General features: G+C 41.5%; 1 protein-coding gene across 1 annotated transcript; it reads right to left on the minus strand.

The window, feature by feature from the left end:
• Positions 1-17403: 17403 nt before the first annotated feature.
• Positions 17404-23685, minus strand: LOC128305821 (protein gooseberry). Its single transcript, XM_053043440.1, has 3 exons — positions 23556-23685; positions 17697-18987; positions 17404-17560 (listed from the first exon to the last, which is right to left on the minus strand). The coding sequence occupies exons 1-3, from the start codon at positions 23608-23610 to the stop codon at positions 17404-17406; spliced, it is 1503 nt and encodes a 500-aa protein (XP_052899400.1). The 5' UTR covers positions 23611-23685.
• Between the last annotated feature and the right edge of the window lie 4240 nt (positions 23686-27925).

Consider the following 27925-nt stretch of genomic DNA (forward strand, 5'->3'; position numbering starts at 1 on the left):
GGAACTGCAACAAGCTGGAAGCAAACCTTACCGTATTTCGCGATAAGGATATCACCGAGACACCATACGACCGTACCGAGCTGATGGAAGGTGCTTATCGTCGCTACGTAAATCGGCAAGGTGCACAGAACTTTGTTCGAGGTCATTTCGCAAACGCGACCTACACCCGTAACCGTGTGAGCTTATCGCCATTGCGGGGATGAAGGCATTGGGGATAGGGTGAATTGCAACGATGGAAGGTGGAAATATTGCAGCCATTGTTTTTCAGCCAATTCATCGCACTGCGTCAACGTGATCAAAATAAGCGAAAAATAGTTTGAGATGCAAAACTAGATTAGGATCAATGAATGGCAAGAAATATAAAAATTTTCACCAATGCAGTGATATTTAAACTACAATAAACTTTATTATGCCGTTCAACGCCAGCACTCAATAAATCTTCTCGTTCGATCAGCCTTCCAGCTTACAATGCATCCACAGGCACAGGACGGCCGGTTAACCAGGCAGATCTAATACCGACGTCTAGTGTGTGTGTGTGTGTGTGTGTGTGCGTGTGTGTGCATTTGAGGATGGATGGTCGTGCCAGTCGTCGGTGGCCATGAAGTATGCCACCGTTTCATCAAGCTAGCATGCCGTAACTAATCGGACCAAACGCACCGGGCCTAGCGACGTAGTGTCGTTACGTCTGCTTATGATGTCCTTTTTTTTGGCCGTTGTCGTATGCCATGTATGTCGTTGCCAGTTCACAGCGAACGTTCGCCTGCCGTATTCCCGATCCTTGAGAACGGATAGCGTCATTGAGCGGTGTGCTAGAGATAAAGTTTTGTGTGTCGGAGATCCAATTTTTTCCGCCGCTTCTTACAATGGGCGAAAGGTTGGTAAAGGAAACATGGAGGCCACCGTCACGATCATTTATGAAATATTGATGACACTTTGCCTCAATCCGATTCGTTCGCTACTACCGACACATCGCAGTGCGTTAGCACTGTTTGGCGACCATTTACACGGTGGCATTTAGCGTCGGGACGCCCGTTGATCCTGTGCACACAGGGAAAGCTTCTGAGTCGTCAACGGTTTGTCCCATTCCCAACACACACACACACATATACACACATGTGCGCTATTTATTATCCTGCCTATGATTGGAGAACGAGAGCCCTTTACAAAGTTACAAGACGAAAGGTATAAAGGAGGGAAACTGTGTTTCCAGCTGCACGCTGAATTTTTGCACGCTTCACGCTTAATTTAATCAAACAAATCAAACAGCTTCTCCCGTATTCGGTCCCTTCCACGGGTAACACTGCCACCATCGATGATGCATTTTTTTAGCTTTGGTTTTGGTTTTGGTTTTTGCTTGCTGATACAGTTTGTTTCGTTCCCTGTTTCGGCTGCAGCCTTTCGGGCTTGTGCATTTCGTTCCTGGCACTTCCTGGCTCCGTTCGTTTGATTTTCCCTAATGCAGCCTATGCAGCCGCGGCAGGTATTATAGTGATTTCCATAAATACATCACCATCCTTCGCCGCCTTGAGGAGGAGCTTTCAATGATGCCGACCCGAAGGGGAGGGAGTCCCGTTTAAGGGAGGGGTTCTACGGATTTTCCCTCATCGAAATGTCACCGGGCCATCGTCGTGTGGTCCTCACTTTCCGACGGCTACACACACTCCCCGGGACGTCCATTATTCTGTAAAGGAGACCGTCGAAGATCGTTAAAATGTGTTAATGGGTGCCGAACAGAGGGAAAAACGTCGTGTTTTTTTTTTGGTTGTGTTGGTCCTGTTACCCTTGTCATATTTGTCTACCGGCCTGAGGCCAACAATCACGTTTTAAAAATCTTCATCAGGAGCAGAAGCGCAGGACATCACACTTAGCATACATACGGTGTATGCTTTAACATACAGATCAAAGTTATCTTTTCCTGCTATTGATACACGTGGTTCTGAGCTTTATGTAGAAAGCATTTTTCATGTGCCCGCCGAATCCGCTATGAAGAATGGTACTTATAATGTTGAAATGTTATTATGCTGATGATAAACACCATTTAGTTGATGATGAAGCCAATATTGGTATAGACTTATTAATCGTTGTAATATAATGCATTCTTTTTCTTATGAACTTTTTTCCCCTGTGCTGTAGATGTGAGGTTCTATTTCGCCGGAGGTTCTATTTGAACTGTCTATTGATATGCCTACTCTTTTTCTATGTGTAACGACATACTAGTTCATATCTGTTGCCAGGATCATCCATATAGCGGATTAAGCAGTCACGGAGCTTCTGAAAGTTAAGCGACTTCAACACTTTCAGGAAACCCTTCTCCCTCCTCCCTGCCAATCAACACGATGCCGACATCACCGAAAGAATAAAGAAACATTTTTCTGGATCTATTAACTGGCTAAATACGAACCTAAAATGGCTTTTAATGAATTACCAGGTTTAAATAAATAGACCCGACGAAGTTCAAGAAATTCGACGCAATTTCTTTGGTATATCAAGGTAAGTACCCATTTACGAGACCAACAACCGAGATAACAACCGATATCATGAGGATGGTTAACGTTACGAAACAATTGCATCAATCAAGAATTTTTATAATTGTCATACATGCTTCGGTTTAATTTTTATGTCTTCTACTTGCTTTTCTATTGCTGTTGTAATGCTAAATGCTATTGCTTGCACTGAAATATAATACAAACATATTGCATAATTACAAAGTAATCATCATAAGATATCATAGGAATCATAAGAAACTGAAATATGTAACAAGATTACGGCATTAATAAACGGCATCTAGGAGTATATCACCATAGAATTTAGTTAAGATTTGACTTCTCCAAATATCAGCATGTTTTTCCGATGCTACAAATACTTCAACATTATCCTTTTATGGTTTTCCGAGCACCGTCCTTCCAGCTCTTGTATCCAAACCGGACAGGATCGAACATTCCAGAGAAGCGGGTTGCTTTTAATTGCTTATCATTTATTTTGTTCTTTCTCATTTAAGTATTTTAGCTGACCGATTGTTCGATGAGGGATGGATGTTATGGTTTATTGCTTAGCATTAATTAGGCGTTGGTGGTTCATTTTTGTTTTGTTTTCATTCGGCTAATGGAGTGAGGCTAGTGTGGTTTGCCCGTGGTACTTTGTTTTTGAAATTAGAAACAACAAATAATTACTCGTACCGCCTCTTTTACTGACAGAGGTTATAAATAGCTACGGGTTGCTACGAGTTTCGTTTAATGTCAGACACTGCTCGAATCGTCATGATACACCGGAGAGCAAACAGTCTGCGCGATGCACATCCCGGTAGGTAGGTAGCTTATCCTTGAATGATTCGCTCAATCCGTCATTCAGGCTCGTGTTAGAGCTTGATTACGAAATCGGTTAGAATAAATTGGTTCTTTAAGCAATGGAAGAGATTTATCTTACAAAAGGGTAAAAATAGAAACAAAATCATTGCAACCTGGAAAATGTTTCGACCCAACGAGATTATAATGGTGGCACATCGGTGTTGATTGAGAATTATAGTCGAAACATTAATTAAGTATTTTTCCAATGCTCTGGCAGCTCGCAAGTAAAATCAGAGTTACCAATAACATTCTGTTAAAAATATCTCTTTTTTATGTTGTAATGGTGCATTTCACATCCATACATCGTAATGCAACAATACTTGCTACACGAAACTATCATATTCAGACACCAGGTACTGTGGTTTTGCTAGCAGCATTTTAAGACCCAAAAGCAATACCAATCCCGAATGCAAAGCATGTAATCTCTCCGTCGTCGATTAGCAACACATGGACTATTTTCAGTATGGAAATTGAAATTGAAATTAAACGGGACCACTTTAACGATGGGAGCCAGCAACAATCACATCAACCGGTATCACTTGCTGCAAGCGTGAAGGGACGTAAGAAAAAGAGTTTTGGAATGGTTTCGAACATTCAAGCGGGCTCAAGGATGATCCTGATCAGGTTGCCGAGAGGAAAGATTGGATGATGAGGCGATTTTTTTTCTGTGCCTTGCCTGTACTCCGTTTCGATCGGTTTCGATTGATTGAAATCAACCGTTGGTGATAGTCTGGCCGGGTGCTACCAGGTTATTTATTCCCATTTCCTCACTATGCGCTAGCAGCCGAATGGAATGGTAGTAATATTGTATTTCGGAACAAGTGTAAAATCAATGAGTTCCAAATCACGCCAACTCCTTCCGTCACACCTTCCGATCGCAGTCCGATTCACGGATATTGGGGCTGTGATCGAAGATGGGAGCATGCTTAAATGGTGTGCCGCTGAAAGGAAAATATAAAAATCTACACCATACCTGTCAGACAAATCTAGCAACAGGCGAGCAACTGTCGGATATAGAACCTCGTTTGTAAAAATCAACGACTTATATTAGACAACCTTGTGTCAAGTGTCGTGAGACAAGCTGGAAATGTGTTTTTTTACAATTTTTAAAGTTGTGCACAATTTTCTGATCGATTATTCTGCTTTCTGGCGGGAGACTATGACGCTGTGTAAATCAAAAATGTATATTAAGTCTTACTTAAAAATGTCTAACAACACTATTAAAGTTAAAAAGAGCCCCTACACATGTTTATATACAGTAGTGTAGCCAATTGCTTATTGAGTGCACAATTATGTACCACATTTTTTAAAATAAATGTCTATAGTGACTGCGACAGGAGCTACCGTAGGTCAGTTATATTTGCCGATTTGAACTTTCTAATAAATTATAACTTGTCAATGCATAAGGCCGTTTTGAACAAGCTTCTACTTTTAAGACTATGTAGGGCAATGCAACCAACCATCAAACATTAGCCTTCTAGCGAACTAACTTACTCATGAAAGTCCTTGTGGAATTTTCATGAATGCCATTTGAACGAATAGTTTAAAAGCGGCCCAAAGTAAAAGCTCAACATTTCCAGCAGCCTACGTGCAGCAAGCCCGGTACACTGGTCGTGGAAAAGCCCAACTGGAAAAGGGACTGCCGTTGCCTTCGCCTCTGCACCGCATTTCGGTATTTTATTGAAAGAAAATTCGTTCCAGTCGAACGTAACGTTTGAGACCCGTGAAAATTAGTTTTCCAAATTTTTGTGCAGCTGCCAGCGCATGGTCTTTCCGTGCCGTCCATTTGATTGCTTGGCAGAGTTTACAGAGTGGTATTTGCGGTTTGTCGCAGTCGCAGGGATCGCTACACGGAGCTGCGCTTGCCGAGGTACGGTTAGAGTGGTCCGGGGAACAAGGCTCGAAATGTTGTATTCTATTTCGTATATTGTTTGTATTTGGTGTCGTTTTTGGAAACGTTGTCGGTCCACGTCCTGCAGCACCTTTTCTGCGTGAGGTTTCTTTTTCTGGGGGCTTTTAACTATTGCAAGTCCCAACCACCAACACCAAACGCACATTCATTTCCTAATGAAACGAAATGAATCTTAAAAGATCCACTACGAATGAGATCGGTGGAATCGTTTGGAAAGCCGAAATTCGACGGATAATCGATTCTGCTCTGGTCCAATTTCGAGCAATCCGGAAATCGTTTCCTTCTCAGCGTCCAACTTTCGCCATGGTCTCGGTACGGTCATTCGCTTCGGGTGCAAGGTTTGCGTTTTGGCGTATTATAACTTTTTGTTGCTGTTCACTCGACACGATACGGCATCGCGTAAATAAACACTCGATAGTTTATTTTCTGTCTGATCCAATCGGAAGCAACCGTAAGATAGAACTAATTGATGGACAAGGAATGGCCCCCACGGTTTCTGTGTACGTATGTCTACAAATTTGGACTGATGCGCCGTACGAGTGTACGCTGTTGCTTTTATGAATGAAGCCACGCAAACCGGAGTTTCCTGTCGCATAGTATGCGATGCGCTTGATTAACTCTCTACCCCTCGACCGTGAGTTGACCGTCTTTCAATCGTTCATAATTTGATTATCTACATCTACTTAAGAAGTATGACTTATTAACATTTTTCTGGTATGTTCAGGCGAGCAAATCCGATTTGATAAAGTTCGCACGGTCATGTATGGTAAGTTAGGAAGCAGCACAAGCAACACTTGCCAAGCGCTGCTCTTGCCCCAGTGCGACTCACTCCAGGACATTAGAGCGTGAATTGTTGTAGACCTGGTGGTACAGAAAGGTGTTAAGGATGCAGACTACATGTTCAAAGGGAGGGAATGAAGCGGACCACAAATAAGTGTGCATGCCAGAAGTGACATGTGTAAATAAAAACCATGCGACGTGTGTGACAACATGTTTAAATTATCGGAAAATTTGCCCTGAAATGTCGGTAGGTTTTAAATTGTCTTCGCGGTTATTTAGTCGTACAATCAACGTTTTACGTTTTTACGAGGTGTAAAGAATGGCCTACTTAAGACGAGGAAACATTTCCCGTTAGTACTACTTGTTTCATTCCTTGCTTAATTTACGGACAGAAAACAGAATGCGCCGAGGGTCTTGTTCAGATAACCAAATTATCGACCATATTTAACATTGACCTTTTTTGAGAACGATCAGTTGATCTATTGACTTATTCAAATCACTGTTGATGGGTAAAAAACGAACACAAGCAGTTTAAAATGTAAATTTGCAAATGCATATTGTAAACCTATAGGGTTGCATGTCCTATCAACCATAAAATTGAAGATGTAGAGTTCACGGTTGCATTACAGGAATAGTTATGGTTTTGAATTTAAGTACGAATTAGCAGAAAAATTATTAAGGAACTCATTGCCCCTATAATAATGCGGAAATTAGAAACATGATCGCGTTTTAAACACAAAATTCAAAGCTTTTAGATGGTTTATTGTTTATCGAGATGAGGTGAACGAGTGGGATATAATCTACGTTACGTTACGTTATAATCTATGAACCAAGACGACTTGACTCTCTGAAATTATAGTCAAACATCACAAACTATTTTTTGCGACACTTCAAGCTTCGTATTTTGGGAACTTCATTATCCTTTATGTACTCGTAGCAGGATATCTAATCTTGCTCTGTCCAAATTCTCTGGAACATGTTTCAGCAACAAGAACATGATCGTTTCGATTTACCAGCTCGGTTGTGTATCTGTTCGTTTATAAAGAAAATAGTGAAATTCCATATGATAAACGAAGTGTTTTTTTTTATTCACGAGGTACAGCCGGGCGATATTGCAAAAATCAAGTGCTGGCAATTTTATTTTATTATTTTCTTCTATTTTCCTCTTCTATTAGCTTGGGTTTCAGGAAGAAATAACAAAAGTTAATATGTTTTTGATTTTTTAAAGGCTAAAATTGTGAAATTAGATTGATTAAATTGACAATTATTTTACATCATAAGTACAACGTTCATTGTTGATGAATTTTGTTTTTGAACAAAGTATTAAAATTCGCACAAAAATATGGAAATGCATACTTCATAAACTGTTTTCCATCCCCAATTGGTTTCTATTACTGGTATTTGTGAATTCGTCTGATGTTTCCAGCTTTACAATCATTAAAAACGTATTCGTTTGCTTTATTATGAATGTGTTTTAATCATCGAACAAAGTAGAAACAACTCGGCAGTAATTTTGAAAACAATGAGTTTTTTTAAATATAAATTAAAAGTCCTAACACAACGATATATCACTTCATCAAGTGAACAGATATTTTTTATGGTTTAAGTTTATTTGATATTTTTATCTTTCGAGTAAGGTTGTTTTGTTCCATAAAATAATATTTACGAGTAACATTAGTACCAACTAGTTTCGTTTGGTTAGGGGTTCTATAAGCGTTGTAATTAATTATCACCAGAAGTATGGGATAGTCTAACATAGCCTATGGTTGTGAAACGTGCACCGAATCGGGTTATTTATTGTGGTTTTGCAATCATTTGTAGGCATTTCGGAAAATATTTCTGTAACATGACTAATGAAGTGCGATTGTGAGAAAATAAAACAAACACACGCGAAAGTGCAGAGCTTTTCATCGATTTTTGCTAGTAGTTCCCCTGGAAGTGGTTCAAAATACATTGCAGCTATTACAGCTTTTGGTGTTTCTGTGTTTTTTGCACAAACAACAAAGAACCATGACAAAGTACCGAACAAATTAATTCATACTCATGTTTCACAGAAACGCTACCGAACGCAAGGTTCCGTTTTGCGTACGAAATGAGCTATGACAAAATAATTAATTATCGCTTCGGTCCGTTTTGTCGCCAGGCACCATAATGCGCCTCCTGTGATCGGCAGGATCCGGGTGTAGGTTGACCGGCTATTGGTCCGAAACGTAAACTGAAAACAGCAGTTTCAACGAGCGCAATGTGAAGAACACCGACGGCGTTTTACGATAACTTCCTACCAAGGGAAATGACCTGAGCATCCCAAACGTATAGAAGAGAATGCTCATACGTTCGGGATGAGAACGCAATTTCGGAAAAGTATAAAGGAACGCAATAAATTAAGTGACGACAGGTTAGAAACTACTGGTCCGATTGCCTTTCGGCTGGAAGTGACAACAGGACTTGTTCTGCTATCAGCATAGCTTCGGGATCAGCATCAGCCCTACAATGATACAGGGATGCAACTGCGTACGCCATAGGACAGAAGTCATGTTTTTGGCCTGCCACACACATAGTGGAGCGACCCAACCACTTGCAGGGAAGATATGACCTGTGCGTTCAACCTGTGCTGTCTTACACTGTCCGCATTTCAGCAAAGAAATCTTCAGGGTGGCTATTCTAATCATTTGATGTTAATCTACATTATATGGTAAATATTCCCATTTTAAATATCTTGCTACAAATGTCTGACTACTTCATTTGGCTGTTAGTTTAAGTTCAACCTACGACTGCTAGTTTTGCACGACTGCACGAAAAGTCAAACGAAGCTTTAAGGGCACATTGAAGGTGCACAATTTTAGCTATTAGCTTTTCATCACGAAACGACCTCTCGTATCGATATGCATGGATGGACGGAATTGTGTGTTCCCATTGCTCACACAGTTCATGTACTGCCGCTTTCCATCGTGGCATGAATACTATCACACTATCACCACGCTTTAGGACTCGAGCCAATGTCTTAATGATAGGTCTGCTGGAAGGTCTGAACCGGTCAGTGTGGGTTGCTGCAAAGAATGCTCATATTTCCATTTGGAGTGAACGCGTTTTTCCACTCTAAGCCGTATGATTTCGAATTGTTAGAACACATCAACATTATACGAATGATTGAGCTGAAGAATACGATAGTGCATGGTGGAGGACAGGGGACATACTCAGTGCCAGACGATTCATATCTCGATACTGTTGTTTTTCTTGTTTTGGTTTGTTATATTCTCTCTGTTTGATTGTGCTGATCCAATTTCTTTCACTCTAAATCAAGCAAGCTTTACGTGCTTTGGGTCGAGCAAATTCGGTGTAGACAAGGGCCGCCGATCGGCAATGTCGGCACCAATGCAATACGCCCTGAAACACACGATTGCGGTTGTGGCTGAGGATGCGGCTGCGAAGATAACTAAAGGGCCCGAATACCTTAATTTGATTACATACTGCAACACTTTATGGCATGTAATTTGCTCACGTTCATGCATCTCTGCGCTCCTGCGACGCCTCACCTTCGACAACGCGTCACTCAAAGCGGGAAGAAATATCGCGGCACTGTCGGATGCGAAGAGGTGGGCTGGTTCTTTTTTCCCACTGACACTGCAAACGGCGGTTTGCTTTAGTCCGCGTATGATCTTACACCACGGTCAACCACAGTCAACTGACCAACCTCCCGAAAGAGCGTCCGCCACCCAAAGGGAGCGTTCAAATTTATCCGCCCGATTGTGGTCGATCGAGGCGTGTGTGCTATCGCGATCATCAGATCAGATCACCAGGGCACGAAACAACGGATAAAGTGATAAAGTTATACGGATGAATTGACGGTTTTTTACCTGTACCGGTTTCTTGCGTTGGCTCCAATCGATTGAAGTGCGATGCAGTTACTCGACAAGATTTTCTACGCTTCTTAGCAGTTGTTGATTGAAGACAGTAAACCATAGTAACGGTGCCAGATAATATGGTTGTCAACACTGATAAACTAAGTGCCTATTGTAAGGAAGCTTTAAATCGTATGCATTTTCTAATGAGAGGGTCTTCGATCTTTAACAGCTTGTAAAATGAAATTACTTCCAAATGGATCACACTTTACAAATCAATTAGAAATCTTAAGCTTTTCGTTACACTAAAATTAATTAACTGTTTTAATCGAATAAATGGAATTGAAAATTAGTAAATACAAATCATATTAGCTCTTCGTATTCAGTCTACATTATCTTTTATTGTTCTGCATCAACACAATGTTGTTCAACGATTCATTTTTTACTGTAATGTTCGAGTATGAAAATTAATAACAAGTTGCTAAAAAAATTCCCACACAATCACCAACAGGCTTTGATGTCGCCAGAAGCATCAACGAACGGCTCGGGAATTTGGAAGGAAACAATTTAGCAGTCAATAATCAAATCTCGAATCACCCAACGAACGCTCGATCAAGCGAAGGGACGTATTGTGTTCAGTTAAAAAAGAAAGCCGGAGGTGTTGAGTACTGACTGTAGTTGTCGTTCGTTCATTGTTTGCCTGCGGTTGGTCCATCAGCCAACCACAGCAGTAAACACACACCTCGCACCCTGGCTGTCGCGGAAGAATATTTGATAGACGATGGACACAACTCGTAGACATCTCGGGGCCATTTGAACAAATGATTCACATCATCAAAGGAAAAAAAATCAGCAGGCAGAATCAAACTTCCACCCCATAGGCAATTGAATGGTAAACGTACACGAAAAGATTCTCAGCGCTCAAAAAGTTAAACTTGATGGTGGTATAATTAGTTCAACACTCGTCTGACTCGGAGTCCGGCTCGGACGGATAGCGTCATCCCGTTTTGGTGTAGTTGCTTTTGAAATGCCGGAGCAAGAGACACATCACATCGTATCAATCATCATTTATATCCGATTCGATGTTCATCATAATTCGGGTATGGCTTCGGTGGAGGCTTTATTCGAGTACACTTGTGGTTTTAGAGATTTGATGTAATTGAAATGTCGATGTGTTTCGTTTCACTTTTACGTGAAATTAGGACATAAGAGCTAATTTAAACGGACCTTCTAAACTGCGGTGGTCCACAGCCCGATGGCATTTGGGGCAAAATTGAAACCATGTGTTCTAATAGTTCCTTGAGGCATGGTAATGAATAAAATTCCCTCACACATTGTTGCTTTGGAAATGTTTGAAACTGATTGGTCGTGTCGTTACATTGTAATTGACGTTTGTTAGAGCAGCAATGGGGTGTGTTTGTTTTATAAGAGCATGTGTATTATTTTATTATATCCTTGATGGACCGAATAACGGAAATAAATATAAAAATTTATTTTGAATATTTCATCTCCTACTCACACAACAAATTGAGTATTCTGGTTAGTTACTGCCAGTTCACCAATTATTCTTTACACGATTTTCTAATGCTGACTATTTTTGTATAAATCGCATTTTTCAATTAAACAAATCGATCCTGATCGAAATTGCATTTTTCAATGCGTTTTTCGTTTAAGTTCTTGCCCTATGAGGTTATTTTTAAAAATATTATATGGGGACACAAGCATACACAAATACTATGCGGGAAATTTTCTTATTAACAGTTTTAATCCTTCTCTGAAAGATCCTTTTGGTCGAGCTTGTGGGTGTACATACCCTTGTTATAAATAACACACCATTAGCAACACATTTTCTCTTTCATAATTAAAAAAAATGATTCGAAAGGCAATAATGTAACTTAAGGTCACAATTAAAGGATCACATCTTTATTTCATAAATAACAGAATACGTTTATTGCTTTACGATGCAACATTCAATGAAAATGTGCGCGGTGATCGCTGGTTCCAAGAATGGTCTTACGCACAATAGATTTCCAAATAGTCATTACAATAGCAACCTTCACATGTTCACGTTGCTAAGCAACATACTATGAGAGTCGATCCAATATCTCAAAGAATTTGTTAACATTGTACGCCATGCATTGGCATCGTTTTTGTTGTTGATACTACATGGAATCTATTCTTTAATTATACAGAATATACAGCCACATTCTCATTCCTGAAGATGTCTCTCGAATTTGATTTATACAATCATCACAGGTTGGGTTTATCTTAGTTGTGTTTCTCGATAGTTGGTACCTCAACAGTTTGGTTACATTCCCAACATTTGAGGTTGTCATTTTCAATTAAAATGGCTTATTAATAATGATATTTTTTGCAACCTTACTATTGCAACCTTACTACCGAGAAATGCTACCAAAAAAACCAACCAGTAAGGTATAGCTGTACTTATTTTTCCTAAGTCATTTATAGCAACTCCGTTTGACTGACAGTGACGTACACATTTGTTTGTCATATTTAGCGTTAAACGATATAATAAAAGACCGAATTACGTTATTTACATAATGTAATGTAATGTAATGTAATATTTAGCTAGATTGACTGTAATGACGTTTTCAAAGCGTGATTCATCCGGATGAACCTGCTTTTTTAAACTTTTTTATTGTTCGTTTTCTTTCGGGACATAAATAACGTTTAATACTGTTGTTGCATATTCAGTACGACATTATGCAGGCTTCCACATTCGAGTGAGTTAATTCAACGCGTTAGCTTACATCTATTCGATCAGCAAGCGTGAGTGATCAGCGATCGATTCAGCTGTCTAAGTCAGCTAGTCTAAGTGCAATTTTTTGGGCCACCCTGAAGCAATTTCAACAAACGGCGATGAATTAAGATTGACGAAGACGAATGGACGGTCTAGATCAATCACCATGCAGTATCTGTCGGACGAAAATGTTCGGGATCTCGATCACACTAATAATGGTACACCATTTAAGGTCGAAAGTCAATACTTTGCAGCGTTTTCATGTGGCTTTTCTTTACGTCAATGAAAACGTTTCGATTCCGCCTTTGGAACTCCTTTTACGTAGGATTGATCTCGAAACGTCTAATTTTGATGCGTTGGATTTATTATCCCAACCAACGTGAAACGTTAAATAATAAGTTATTAGGATATTTAGAATATTATTTATGAAAACCAAATATGTTGATAATGGATGACGCATTAACATTATCGTGGTTAACATAAGGCATGTTAAACTTAAAAATATTTATTTCTTGTTGATGTTTTTGAAAGTTTCTTCACGGCTTTATAGTACAAATAAAGCTTAACCTTAAAATTTGATGTTTTAACTAACTGTCAGTTGTTACACCATACCAATAGAAAAAATTAAAAATAAGTTCATTGTAGTTTCATCACAATTTTGACAGAAAAAAACGTTTTCATAACCCATTTTATAACCCATCATCGTGTCCATAAACAGACACTCAAACAGCAAAGTCAAATGGCTTCTATTTTCAATTGAGTTAGAATCATTCGATACAATGATGATACTAAGGATGATGAAAACCGTGTTATTGACGATGCCCACAACAGGTATCATTATAGGGAATCCGTTCTCAGTTTAGCCCACCTTTAGCCCAAACCGCTTCCGCAGAATAAGATACAGAAAGAAGAAAGAAATAAAATGCTGCCAAGTATCACATAACAGACTGTCCGTGTCTGATTATCGTATCTTTGCGTACTATCGCTCTTGGTCAGAAACACCAGGTGCAGCAATTTAGCCACACGCTTGGTTTAAAACTCTTGTAAGAAAAGATTCGACGTTCCTCAATACGTCGGAGTGTGTGTTTTGCCTCTTTTCTTGGGTGAACATTTTATGCAACTAAACACACTTTTATCTTCCAGTTTCTAAGATAACAACAGCAATGTCTAGACATGTCTTTTACCGCTAGAGCACTATCAGAATATGCCAAACTTTAATGAGAATCCCTACTTCAAAATTTATTACTGATTGCTGGTTGTTGTAATTCAACCCAAACTAATCGTCGAAATAATATTACAACCCAGGATGTCACAGCTGCCAGTAATAATTTACTTACATGAGGCCGATCTTCACGTGGAACAATCTTTGCACATCCTTTGCTGGACTCGGTGGCGAACTCTAAAAGATAATTGAATTGCAACAATGGCAGATTACGTTTGCAAAATGGTAGACACAATAGGATGAGCATCAGATGGAAGTGCTCATGTGGTGAATTGCAATTCAAGTGGTCGTTTTCCATTTAAAATCCAATTCCCTTCCGGTCGACGACACCATTGTGTTTAAGAGCGTAAATGTCTATTTCTATGCGAAGAGCTTCTTGTAAAAGAAGCCAGCTAGCTTAAAAAACATTCCCAGCCTTTCGTCCTTCCCTGAGATTTTCTGCCATTGGAACGTTAGCACTTTTTATTGGCTAAACTTGAGTGAAGGTATATTACCGAATTTGCTGATCCGTTTAATTCTTACGGGGTAATCTACGAAATAGAATACGCATTTCGACCATCCGTGCAAGTGATATGTGAAGGCGTTGGTTTCGCTTAATTTGCAAGGATGTAAAGAAGGCACATATGCATAGATGGAAGCACATGTAACTCACATGCCCTCTCATATATGCTGCGCTACAATGTCAATCGTTGGACGACATGAACCGAGCAGCTAAAGCAGCTTAACAAAATCTAATACCCTCACCTTTAGGATAGGACAACAGCACAAAGGGAACGAATGGAGCCCTTGTTCTATATTGTACTACGTTCACAAAAAGGTCAGTGCAGTGGCTTAGCCCAGTTTTTGTGAGAATCTGCTTCGAAGCAGTATGATGCGCTATGCACAAACGTTTGCAGACAAGGAAAAGATGTGAATGCTCTTATTTAAAATTGCAATTAACTATGACTAAGATGCACTTGATCCTCAAAGACGCTGCAAAGAAAAATGGAATAACAATTGTGAAAATGTTGTAACATTTAATCATTGTTTGCCATTTGGGGACAAAAGTAATGAGTGTCATTTAAAAAAAAAATTGTAAAGAAGTGCGCTTATATTCTGCACTGAGGTTCATTGTATTGCATGCGAACAGGTTGAATGCGTTTTTCATTGCGAGACATTGCTCTCCTGGAACTGTTGTCATTGTTGGCATTGAACGAACGAATAGTTCCAAAATTAAGTTTGCAGATGGAATGACAAGAATTGTAATGGAAGAAATATTCATTTTAAGTGTTTTTTGTTATTTGTTTTACTTCCATACAACACTATGCTACATCGGTGAGAAATCGCGTGAAACCATGTCCTTGGCTACTATTCTATCAGCCACCCAAACTACTGCATTCTCCTGTGCTCACCCACAACACAATCAAACCAGTAAAATGTCCCTCGCCAATGGGAGGTCATCACTGAAGGAGTCAAGGAAAACAAACGCTGGAATGAAAAGCAAACGAAACTGCTTCCGGCGTGGAATGCAGCAACAAAAATTATCCGTGAAACCAAAAAATTCATTAATTTCCACAATGTCTGTTCTTTTCGATGCTGTGAAAGCGTCAAGCGGCAAAGAGTACGACCAAAGCGCTCGAAAAGCTTCTGTCTCACTCCTGCTTCCATTGCTCATCACATTATCATTGCAGGCACGTTATCTTTGCCACTCACGGAGCTGCGAAATGTTAGCTGTGCTAGCTGTGTTATTGCAGGGATTCGTAGTCCAAGGTCCTAGAATTTTTAGCCTTCCAGTCCCGCTGGGCTTCCCTCATGATGTCAATGAGTACAAAGCTAGAAGCTGTAAGCTGTGGGCCCTCCGAGTGAGTGTTGAAATGTGAACAATCCATCTGCACAGTGTGCGTCTTGTCATCATCAGATCCCTTAACGTGCGTCCTGCTAGTTCTAAATTGCCACCCGAGGCGATGGCAAATAATTAAGGCTTTAGTGATGGTTCAAGGCTTACGAGTTTGTGCAGAGGTTGATGGTATCATGACCCACGTATACATACACACACACACACATGCAATGGCCTGGTCGAAGAATGGTAATGAGCCTTAAGCAGTACCAACATGTTTGGGACAGAAGGAGCATTGCTTGGAATTTGTCCCAGGATGTCCTTTTTCCGTTCTTTCGCTGCAAGCCACTTCGAAGCGTATGACACAGTTCGAGCAATGGCAAGGATGCTCCGTTTGTTAAAAGGAAAATCGCCCAGCACAGGATAAGGACTCCATACTGCTTAAGTTGTTTTATTGGGCTCTTCCCCCAGAATGGTGCTACGAGCATTCATTGAACTTTATTTCCTAGTCGGTTCCTTGGTGGTATGGATTGGCTTGGAAACGCAACTGAGGAAAAATCTCATTTGACTCCTAATTTCTTTCTCTCTCGTTCCCTTCTATCGCAATGGACGGTCGAGGCATCAAGCGGCGATAACAAGGTTGAATAAACAGTTTACAACCGTCCCATCCATGGTCCGCCATAAACATGTCTGGACGATGCTCGCGTAGCCTTCGTGCGTCGAACACCGTTCCGGGATGATTGGTCATAAATATTTAGCATTTTTGTTACTTTTTTTCACTCCGAACATTTCCGATACGCAGCACGGCAGCAGTTCATCAGCACGTCAAATGGTGGGTCGGTACATTATGGATAGTTTACAACGTAACATGATCGGTACGGTAACAAAGCTTCAGCTCCATCTCTCACACATTCCTGTACATCGATGTTTCTCTCGGTGTTCGTACGTGTCGGATGCTATTAAATGCATTCGTGGTCGAGAGTTATCAAGCCTGATTTATTGTGTCGTATTGATGGATGGTTCGATGCCAGCACGTAAAGATCATTTTGGAGGGAAATAACAATTGACCATTTTATGTGAAATCTACGTGAAACCACCACATGTTTCACGTATAAATCGAAGGCTTACGGTGATACTATGTGTATTTTCGAAGTGGAGACCTAAATTTACTGTCACTCTGAAATTTCTTATGAAATGGGTGATATTAATAGTACAAAAAAAGGAAGAGGTTTTTGCAATTTTTAACATAAATTGATCTGTATTTATTTTTCATCGAGTCAATGTCTTATCCATAATCAGTACAATCTTCGTGTATTAATTTTATTATAAATTATACTCCTATCACCTAACTAAATGTACACGAATTTTAACATTGAGTATATAGAGTGCATAATGTAATTGATATACAATTATCACTTTCCAATCGCTACAATGAACATTAGTGGTAAAAAGAATGTCGCGAAAAGTTGAAAGCCATGATGGTGGTTATGCGAGTGCAGTAATTCTAACTCAATTAAAAATATATCATGAGAGGTAACATTTTAGAAATAGTTTATTACAACTGTAAGCGAGAAGATAAATTATTCAGTTTTATATTTCTGCGTGAAACCAACTATCAATCCTGTTGATATTATGTGCCCTTAAGAAGACCTCAGTGTAAGTGTTGTTTCACACACTCTAGTTGTGATGTTTTTACTGAACACTATAAACTGCTAAACCCAGCATTATCCTAGCAGTGCAGTCGACTCATTTCTAGTCCCCCTAGCTGCCCGAAGTAGGGATAGCCAGATTTAGCCTCGGCCGCTACCGCTGCAGCTGCTGCCGCCGACGAGTAGTGTGGGTGACTGTGTGCATGATGGTGGCCCATATTGTTGGAGAAAAATGAGCTAAACGTGGGGGAGAAACAGGAAAAGAGATAAAAGCTTATTAATTGCTGTCCACTTGTACGGGGAAGGATGCGGAGTTTAGAAAAACCGCCGGAAGGCAAAGCCATCCCACCAAAAGGCCATAAAGTCAACCTACCTATAAGCGTCCCACTCGCTTGTGGAGGATTTGTGCGAAACGCTGCCAGAACGTTGCCACTGCGTGTTGGCGTCAATGTTGGCGGTGGTTGTGGCGGGTGGGTAGACTGTTGCGTACGATTGAGCGGCACTAATTTGACCGGCATGGTGATGGGTGGCGTGGGCGTGATGTGGATGCAACTGGACATGTTGCGGGTTGCTGTCCAACATGGAGAAGTAGTTGTATCCGGTCGGCTGTGTGCCACTACCGGCTACGGTGATTCCACCAGTTGCAGAAGTTTGTGGAATGGGTGAGGCAGAGGTGGAGTGAGCTCCGGCATGCGACACCGGTGGACTGATTGAGCTAGGTGGACTCATCGAAACCGGAGGGCTCATGGTGGCTGAGGTGGGATGGATCATAGTTTGGGCCAGCGGGTTGTAGGACGATTGTGACGATGCGTGGATTGAAGCAGCTTGGTTCGGAGACGATGAGTAGCACTGTGACCAGGCGCCTGCCCCCATTGGTGAACCCGACCCAGTTCCGGACGACGCAGTAACTGCAGCCACGGCAGCCGCCTGTTGCTCGAATTGCGAAGGATACTGAGACGCGCCGAAAGCCACCATTTGCTGGGAGCTCATGTGCTTGCGTAGACGGGCACGTCTATTAGAGAACCACACCTGCACCCGTGCCTCGGTCAGCTTAGTCTTCTGGGCGAGTTCTTCACGTGTGTACACGTCCGGGTACTGAGTACGGCTGAAGGCAATTTCTAATGCCTCCAGCTGTTCGCCGTTGAAGGTTGTCCTGGATCGCCGTTGCTTGCGCTTCAGCGTAATTCCGGGTTCGGATTCGGTGTCACTGTCCTCATCACAGGAAGAACCTCCCAGAATGCCGTTGATCGAATGATTCCCATGCATGTCCACATCATCCCGGCGACCACCTCGTAGCAGACGACTGATGGAACTGACGGACGGTGCGGAAGTTTTGTCGCACAGTCCATCCTTAATCAATTTGTCACGAATTTCCCAGCTGAATATGCCGGGATTCGCCTTGCGCAGTTCCTCGATGCGAGCCTCAATTTCCGGAGTTGACACGCGTGGTTTAGAACCGCCGATTACTCCTGGGCGGATGGAACCCGTTTCTTGGTATCGGTTCAGAATTTTCGACACGCAACCGTGCGATACTCGTAACTGTCGCGATATTACACAGGGCCGAACTCCCGAGGCCGCCATCTCCACGATGCGAAGTCGGATGTGATTCGGCAAGGGGCGTCCGTTGATAAATACTCCACCTAGCTGGTTCACACGTCCCTGACCTGTGGCAAGTTGAAAGTGAGGAAAAACGGCAAAAGAAAACGGATCGTTAAAGCTATTGTCGATGAAGCCAGTAGAAACGGAAAACTGGAAGAAGTTAAAAAAGGTAGTCTAGAATGTCTGCCACAAAGCATACAATACAAATGGGTCGTGTCATGTTCGTCGACACATTGTCACACAGCACACCCAGGACCACACTCAGCGAACCGATCGTTCTGCTCCGAAGTCTTATAGGGTAACCCTCAGCTCGAGATCAAAGCGATCGTACGAAAGACCGCCTCAGTGAAATGGTGTTGAACAAGGACGGCTCGTGTTTCGGGTGCTGCAAGGCGCTAGCATGGTGTCACATTGTTCGGTCACATTAGTGGCCCTTTTCTTCTTAGATCGCCTACCGCCTTCATCGTGTGTAACGACTTCCTTATGCGTTTGATTGAGAAGTTCCCAACTCGGTTGCCGGATTACAAACATTTCTGGTGTGTCGCGGGCGGTGATTGGGTGAGAACTTTAAATCAATTAAAACAACTTCCGCTACCTTCGGGGAGATCCATCCAGACACGTTCGTCAGGAATGCTTCCGGTGTGAGGTTTGTAAACGATTTCATCGTACACCCATTGAAACCATCGCAAGCCCAATGCATAAGAATGACGGTTGGTTGGAAATTCGAAAACCAATTGCTTTTTCTTCTCTTTCTCCCTTAACGTGTTTGACGTTCATCAAATCAATCATGTCGATGAAAAGTTAAATGATACGCTTTCGCCTTCTTGCCTTGTTTTCTTCCGTTCTATAACCGGTTTACTTCACTTTGCATCGCTGGCTCAAATCAAATCTGTAGCCTGCTGGGCTCGCTCGCTTCGCAGAATGCTTAATAGTGGCTTCAATTAGGCGTAAATTGCAATAAATTAATATACACACGCAACTCAACACAGCTACAGCCAAAAAATCACACCAGCATAATCATTAGACTACTGTTTCTTTTGGATTTCCCCCAGGTGAAACATCAGTTCCTGGTGGTTAAAAAAGGAAACAACAAAAATGTTTAGGTTGAAACAAATCCCCAAGCTCTCTATTCTTGGACACCTTTCCATGGGTTACGCTTATTAGAGCACCAGCTTTGGGGGAAGGAACTGTCCATTTATCATTCCTACTGTAAAGCGCAGCGGCGGAAAAGGTTGAACATTTTGATGTTACCATTTGTTAACACCATTCTTTTCCCCTTTCGGTGGCTGATCAACGTATTCATCTAAACGTAAAATCTAAACGTCCGCTCGCTTCCCAGTCCGTCTATACGCAAATGTGGAACAGAAGCAAATTTGTACTAGCCTAATTTGAATTTAATGGTCTTTTCGGTATCATCGCAAATGTTTTTCCTAATTCTGTGGAAAGATGTAACTGATAAACACCTTCGCTACGGTAGTTGATAAAATTAATCGTGCTGGAAAGCGCTGTAACAATACAAACAGAAGCCATTTCATGTTTCATAGTGAATTAACCTACTGTCTAGCTCGTGCATATCGTAAATGCACTTTCCGCACTCTGTACACCTTTGGGCGATGCGAGCGATACATGTTGGGCGCGAAAAGAAAAATCATGAAGCTAATGATGTTTGAATCGATGCTTCTGAACGCGTTCCTCCAAATTATAGATACAACGCATACACATAAACATACGATTGAGTGAAAGGAAACAGCTATCGATCGGCACCCATCATGCATCGATCAATCAGTAACTCAATTACAGGTTTCATGATATAACGTAATTACACACCTCGGCAGTTGCGATCGCGTTGTTTGATTTCCAATTCGCTGAGGACGCTCAAAAGAGGTGAATAAGATAAGTCGTTTTGTTGATACCTGTTTGTGCAATGTGGCTCGGACTCGGCCTTTCTCTAACTTTATGCACCCAAAGTCAACTCTGCAAATCGGTGACGGTACACAATTACTCAATCACTTCAAATTCGACTTTACAGAAGCTGTCAAACTGGAATATATCGAATAATGTCGTTCGTTCAACTGACTAATATTGTTCCATCAGCGTTTCATAAATTTCGTCATTGTTGTAAACCACAACGATTAACTACCACTGTTCCATTCTCATTTCTCACGAAGATCTTCTGAATGTTCCCCAAGGAGCCGGCGTTGAAAAGATAAATTAGCCGTTTCGGAGCATTGGCGCATGCAGGTTTCGATTTCTTGCGTGCACAGTCAGTCTACCAGACAGTCAAATGTTTCCCGGTGTAGTTTCATTAAACACTGCGCCCAGTGCGCGAGCATGCAATGTAATGGATGGGTGCGATGAATAATAGGCACCAAACCATCTGCAAGCGAAGAAGCGATATCCAAATTTGATCAATTGATTAAAATGTATCGCTCGACCCCATAGGGGATTTGTTGCACAACCCGAAAACGCCTTTTCTGCGGATCTGAGAGCACCGACACCAGGTCTCATAACTGCAAGTAGTGGTGGCGGCGATGAAGCCTTCGCTGTTTGCCCTCCTTTATCATCTATCGTCCCATCGCCCACAGTGCTTTATCATATAAATTGATCATTTAGTTTATAAATATATTAAACATCCATATAAATTATTGCATTAGTGTAAGCAATCCTATCTCTTGCTCTACCGAGTTCTTTGCTGCACTGACTATCTCTATCGCATGTTGCCGTTAGTGTGAAGCTTCGCGTAGGAATTCCACCGGCGAGAGGACCGATGCGAACGTCAATAAATTCCAGACGATTTATTTCACGCGTACGTGTGGCATATGGAGAGATGACGCATTGCGGCCAGAACGGAAAAACGTGTTGAAAGCAGGTTTCGCCAATTGGGGCTGATACACCGGTAAGATACAGCGTGCGTATCATGGGTTAGGCTTTTGAAGGCCCGAGAGGGTTTGATCACGACCGAAATAACAACGGTGCGCGTTGCTATTCGTGTTCTTGCGATCAACGATCTGCTTTTGGCTGATCTCTTTTTTTGTTCTGCTCTCCCAAGGAACCGTGGGGTATGTGGTTACTTCCCCCCATCTCCCTTTTTCTTGCAAGGAAGAAAGTAATAAAATATTCCGGAGCACCCATTACATTATCATTATGAAGGACTGAGGGTTCCCTGCGAAAGCCTCTCCAGGTTCAGCTTCAGCCGAACATCTAGCTCACCTTAAAGGTCGCTCGAAGCCGACTGTACGATTGCCGACGAACAACACCGTCTGAGCGTCGGGCAGACCACTGCCCGTGAACCGTATGGCCATCGCCGCGTGGAATGTGACGCGCGAGCTTCTTAAGCTGTTGTTGTGTTGTTGAGAAACAGGAATTACAAAAATAACATCAAAGCCAGCATGCCGCCCGAGTCTTGCGGCGGGATCGGAAGGCGTTTGGGAGCTTGAAAAGCAACACCAAAACGAACACCGAAGATCATCATCATCATCAGCATCATCAACGCTGTCGTCAGCGGCAGCCTCTTCGTTCGGTGCTGTCTTCGCAAAAGCACCAAACACAGGCATAAAGTACTTTCGCATGAACCATAGTAAGACTTACGTTCTCGCGTTATGACGCGCCATACTGTCTGTCGAATTTTACGATCGAAGTGCTCCGCTGCCGAGTCCGACTTGAAAACAACAATGACAGCCTGAAGCTTAAAGCTTGAAGTTTAAGCGTGGTCAGTGGGGATTCCATTCTCTCTCATGCTTTCCAGCCAATTTCCCCGACGGCGAGTTGACCGTGGTCATTCCATTCAGTAAATCCTGATCTCGAAGTAACCATTCCGGCAATCATTTCGTGGCGGTTATCTTCGCCAACTCTACGTTCGTACAACGGACGATCAAGGAAGATGGAAATTTCGTTTTTGTTTAGGCAAGTTCTGTTCTTAATTTGAATTTCTTTAAAAGCCCTCATAATCGCCGTTCTACTCGTCGGTCGCTTTAAAAAGAAAATCCCTTTTCAAAGCTAATTGAATGGAACGTGTGGGCTTGATCTTTCGGGTTTATTACGTAGCATGAGAAGCGCACAATAACCAACAATAAAATATTTACAACCATTAATCTTGTAAACGTCAGAAGCAGCATGTGGGAGAAATGATCTACCACGATGGTTCAGGTAGATCGCTGAGAATGGGATCAAAGGTACGTTTGAACTAGTTTCCTCACCTAACAAAGCGGAAGGCAAAAATACTGTTCACTTCAATAACGAAATGAAAGTGCGATGTTTCGATGACGTAACGATTTGAAGTTATTTCGTTTGAACCTTCTATTGCTACCGATTCATTTGATATATTCCGAAATACTCGGATCGAGGTAAAAGTGTCCAATTTCTTGATGTTGCCGAACAACACCAGTTCCGCCTCCCTAGATCAATGCATGTGCTACGCAGCTGTTGTGTGTGATCCTAATTATGTTTAGCTATCGATTTCAGTTTCACACCGTTATCCGAAGGTGTAATGAATGATTTATGATCTTGATCACACCCCGGCATAAAGTGGCAATCGGACGAAGCATATGTTGTTATTATTAATTAATCCGAAATTAAACCTTCTTCGAACTATTTTTACTCCTTTACCGTCGGCTTAGCGAAACTCAAAACTTACCTTGGAAAGGGTATCCGCTGAAGATGGGAGACATATTTAAGCTAGCAACAGCCATCGAATATTTTCCTCTTGGAGACAATTACAAATCACGTTTCAAACGCTCACACCACTGAAGCCTGGAAGCTTCTTTCGCAATCGTCCAACTATATCCTTCCTGAACTAGTGTCTATAGACAGAAACAGATCTGACAGACAAAGTTTGAACTCGATCAAACATACAAACACTGCTATTTGTTATCGTCACGATTGTAACTACACACAAACTTGAAACTTGCCGCACTAACTACAGCGGTGGTCACTTTTTGTTGGGTGATAACACTTTGCACGATCACCTACGGTTCGGAAGCAAACTTCGGTGTTAGGAAGATCTCTCCCAAGATGCTGCTCGCAAGGATGTTGGCACTCTATTAACTTAAAACCCAGTCCGACGAACAGGTTTGACTGCGTGTTCGTCGAGCAGTACCTTTGTGTTTCTGCTGTGCATCATCCTTCGTCTATCTGTTTCGCTTTGTTTCACTCCGTATGCCTTCCATTACGCTTCGTGCATCTCGCTTCCACACGCATCGAAGGTAACTTCGATGCCGCGCCCACTTTTTCTCGAACCATTCTACGCATGCTGATTCGACTTTACATGGTGCAACATCAGCAGCCCTGCAGCGCATGGATATTGCAGCCCACCAACACAGTCGATCCCACCAAGATCGCACACCCGTAGGAAATAAATGTCAACTTAACTTTTCTTTAGCGGCTGAAGGTAATGACAAATGTGCCAACCATTTGTTCTGTTGGTCGGCTATTATCAGCGCCAGAAGATTATGAGACAGTTAGAATGAAACAAGCGGCGACGGACAATGAAGTCAAACGAACCGCGTCGCTCGAAAAGTCGTTTGAAGTTCCGGTATAGTGGTTCGGTGTTAACATGAGCAATGAATTATTGGCTGTGTGACTTATTAAGATCAATTCATTATTATATCGATTTTTTCAATTTGGACAATTAAACATATCTTTATTTAATCCTAAGAGAACATGATTTAAAATATTGTCAACAATGTTTTCGTACTATATTTTGACTAACCACGTACCAATGGAACTCTGTGCTGAGCACAGAACGGTTTCGATTAGATTCCAAGTAGTTAAGTATGTTGGAACAAACATCGACACCACAACACCACAGTAGCATGGGACCACCCCAAAGAATTGCACACGTCTCTACAGCAGATCTTGAGTAGGTTGGTAAGTTTGCGTCTTCCCACGAGTTTCTTTGTATCGGTATTATTAACAGGAAGTATCAGGATAATTGAGCGAACCGAAGCATCTTTCATTCATAACCTGTACCGTATGTTGACGGAAAGATAGAGTTTCATCAAGCTTTTAAAACATGAATCAACTTTTTCACTAATCCGTCTCAATGGCGATTGTACGAAGCATACACACACACGTCTCAAAACTGAAGGGAAAAACAGCAACTGGGAAATTGCTGGAACCGATCGCATTTTAATACCGGATCCGGCAGGTCACCACTCCTGCTGTCGGTGGTTACCGTCTACCTTGCGGTTAGTTGTTTTATTTGACCGCAATTCAATTATTTTCCCCACATACTATAGTCTTCCGTGCGTCTTCCAAAAAATCGTACCACAATTTGGTTCCATTTTAGTTGCGGTGTAATTTTCATTAAGAGATAAGCATTCTACAAGCTCTACGTTTTTATGCCGATGAAGAAGAAATATGTGCGTTTGATTGGATAAACCAGTTTTTCTAAATGTTGATCCGAGCGCCCAGGACGTTTTGATGTTTAGACGTCCGCAGATGCATAATTGGGTGCTGGAGCTTCTACGTATTTCCGACAAAAGCGATCAATCAGCTCAATCAGAGCAAAAGCTTTAGGTTTCTTCCTCCCTGAAATTTGTATCCCAAAAACTCATCTTGCTAGTGTAACGATTTATTGATTATGGTCATTTATTTTCAGTAGTGAGGCCTGAGAACATAGCACAAGCTGACTCCAACTAGACACAATCTTGACAACAGCAGAAATACCCATTTTTTGTGTTAATTAATAATACATGGAATATTGTGCGAAGAATGGTATAAAATTAACGATCCATCTACGGTCAATATTTATGCTAGCAAAAACAGAAGTAAGCATTCAATATTCTTCCAATAAATATAAACCAAACAAATCCATGTATTATGCTATATTAGGGGCGGTCTGGTGGCATGATGATAGCGGCGCCGGTCTGCACACGAACAGACCGGACCAAAATCCCATCCGAACCAATCCCCCGTACGCAGGACTAACTATCCAGCTACAGGTAAATAAAGTCGCAGAAAGCCAGGAAGCCTGGACCTCTTGAGGTTGTTGTGCCGAAGAGGAAGAAATTATGGTATATAATAGATCGAGTATTATCATTTGATGCAAAATGTTTCTGTCTAATGCAATATGAAGCAATCATATTTTTAAAGCTTATATCCTCATCACCACATCATCGATCTTGAATCATAATTTAAAAATTAGTCTATTTTTCAATTCAAGAAATTCGATTCTTGTTTAAGATACCACTTTATGCTTTCTAAATAATGGAATTAGATGTTAGATATCAACAATGGAACTAGCTGAAGGTTTTATGAAAAACATTAAACGTACTTATGAAAAGCTTGAACAACTCATATTGGGTACATAAAGAGAAAACACATGAAAGAAACAGAAAATATAATCGTCTGTGCTTCATCTGCTCCGAATTAGGATAGTACCATGTATGCATTTATTACCAAGTGAATAAATATACTAAATTAATAACAACCCCTGTAATGCTTAAATTTAAGTGAAATTGACTTAATTTCTAAAACAAACTTATAGAAGCGGCTACATTCGACGGTAGTAACCCATATCATACATTACCCGTAACTACCGAGTCACGTGATAATCAATTTTAGCCGGAGGTTTAGCAAGCTTGTTGGTTTGTTAAGGGAATTATGCGTCGCTAAAGGATGATGAAATATGAACAAAATCAATCTACCTGTAACGTTCCATTACGATCGAGCTCATTGTAATGGGTTCGGTTGCCGTTGTTGTTGTTATGTAGAACACCTAGTTCATCAAAAATACTCTGTGAATACGTTGTGGCGCCAACAAACGCCTCTATTCACCGGTTCAATGACGGCTGTGCGGACTTGGATTCGTTTTGGATACACCCCATGAAATTCAATCGCTCAGTTTTAGAGACTCAGAGATATGGTTCCGGTAGATGCTGAACGATTGCTTCGATAACGAACGAAGATCGCCGCATTGGACGAAAGAATTGGGCCGTGGAGCATATACAGACAGGACGTTCCCGCTGTTGAAGGAAATCATGTTTGCTTCGCTCATTTATTATGCTTCCAATCATTGGATTAGCTTTTCAGTCGTTGATGCGACCAAGCATAGTGGCACTGGTAGGATTCCGTACTGAATGATGCGGTCGTTCATTCATTCGTTTTGAATGTTTTTTTTTCTTACAGAGTAATCATTTTGACCAACTGATATAAAGCTCGTTAGTTAAAAACAAATGAGTATTTATAATTACTAAAAGTGAGTTAGCGTTCCTGAGTACTGGTGTGGATAGGAAAAATGTGATCTATTATATGATTCCTTTCTACAGAGCACAAATGACACGACGAGCTTCATCTTTCCTGATGGGCAATCATAAAACATTGAACATCACTTAATCACTGGCTCTTAATGTAATTCCCCCATCTAGATTGACTGCACCGCAACGTACTATTGTAATGAGCGTACAAACTACATCAAACGAACCGAAATTGCCAATCAATGCCACCTAATTCTTCATGCGCCCCAGCAACGTAGCGTTCTGCTTTCTTGCTGTAAAAGTGCCCTTATAACCGAATCTGCAGCTTCAATTAACCACCTCACCTAATACGTTCCGCGGTTGAATCGAACTTAACGGGTATGACTGTAAAACGCGAGGTCACTAGTGTCATAGATGCAGTAGCACATTTAAATATTTTACGCTCACGCTCGCCGTAATGCAGAGCAGTTTAGGGCCACTGCGAAGCGGTCAGTGTACCGATGCGCTTAACCGTGCCTACCGAGTTCAGTCTATTCAACAATAAAATCAGCACATCTAGCGGCCACACATGCGCTAATGCAAACCCCTTTCTCGGTGTGGCGGTTCTGGGGAAACACTCTTCTGTACGGTGCAGAATTCTGACGAGTTGCCGCCGGTTTAAGCAGTTTTATTATGCATGCTTCCCTATTTGCAACAGGTCGTAACTCGGTGCCGACCAGGTGGGTTGTAATAGCTGTATAATTGAAACGTTCAACTAGTGCAAGGAGGAAATCGACACAGCGCAAAACATGGTCTGAGTTCAGGAGAT

The sequence above is a fragment of the Anopheles moucheti genome, chromosome 2, assembly GCF_943734755.1.
Source record: "Anopheles moucheti chromosome 2, idAnoMoucSN_F20_07, whole genome shotgun sequence".
Taxonomy (NCBI): domain Eukaryota; kingdom Metazoa; phylum Arthropoda; class Insecta; order Diptera; family Culicidae; genus Anopheles; species Anopheles moucheti.

Bases quoted from the DNA above. Each gene is read 5' to 3' on its own strand.
- LOC128305821 (XM_053043440.1), bottom strand. From the start codon at position 23,610: ATGGCTGTTGCTAGCTTAAATATGTCTCCCATCTTCAGCGGATACCCT. The intron at 18,988-23,555 runs GTAAGTTTTGAG...AACTTGCCACAG, and splicing joins CAGCGGATACCCTTTCCAAG to GTCAGGGACGTGTGAACCAG. The intron at 17,561-17,696 runs GTAGGTTGACTT...CCCCACGTTTAG, and splicing joins AGCGAGTGGGACGCTTATAG to CTCATTTTTCTCCAACAATA.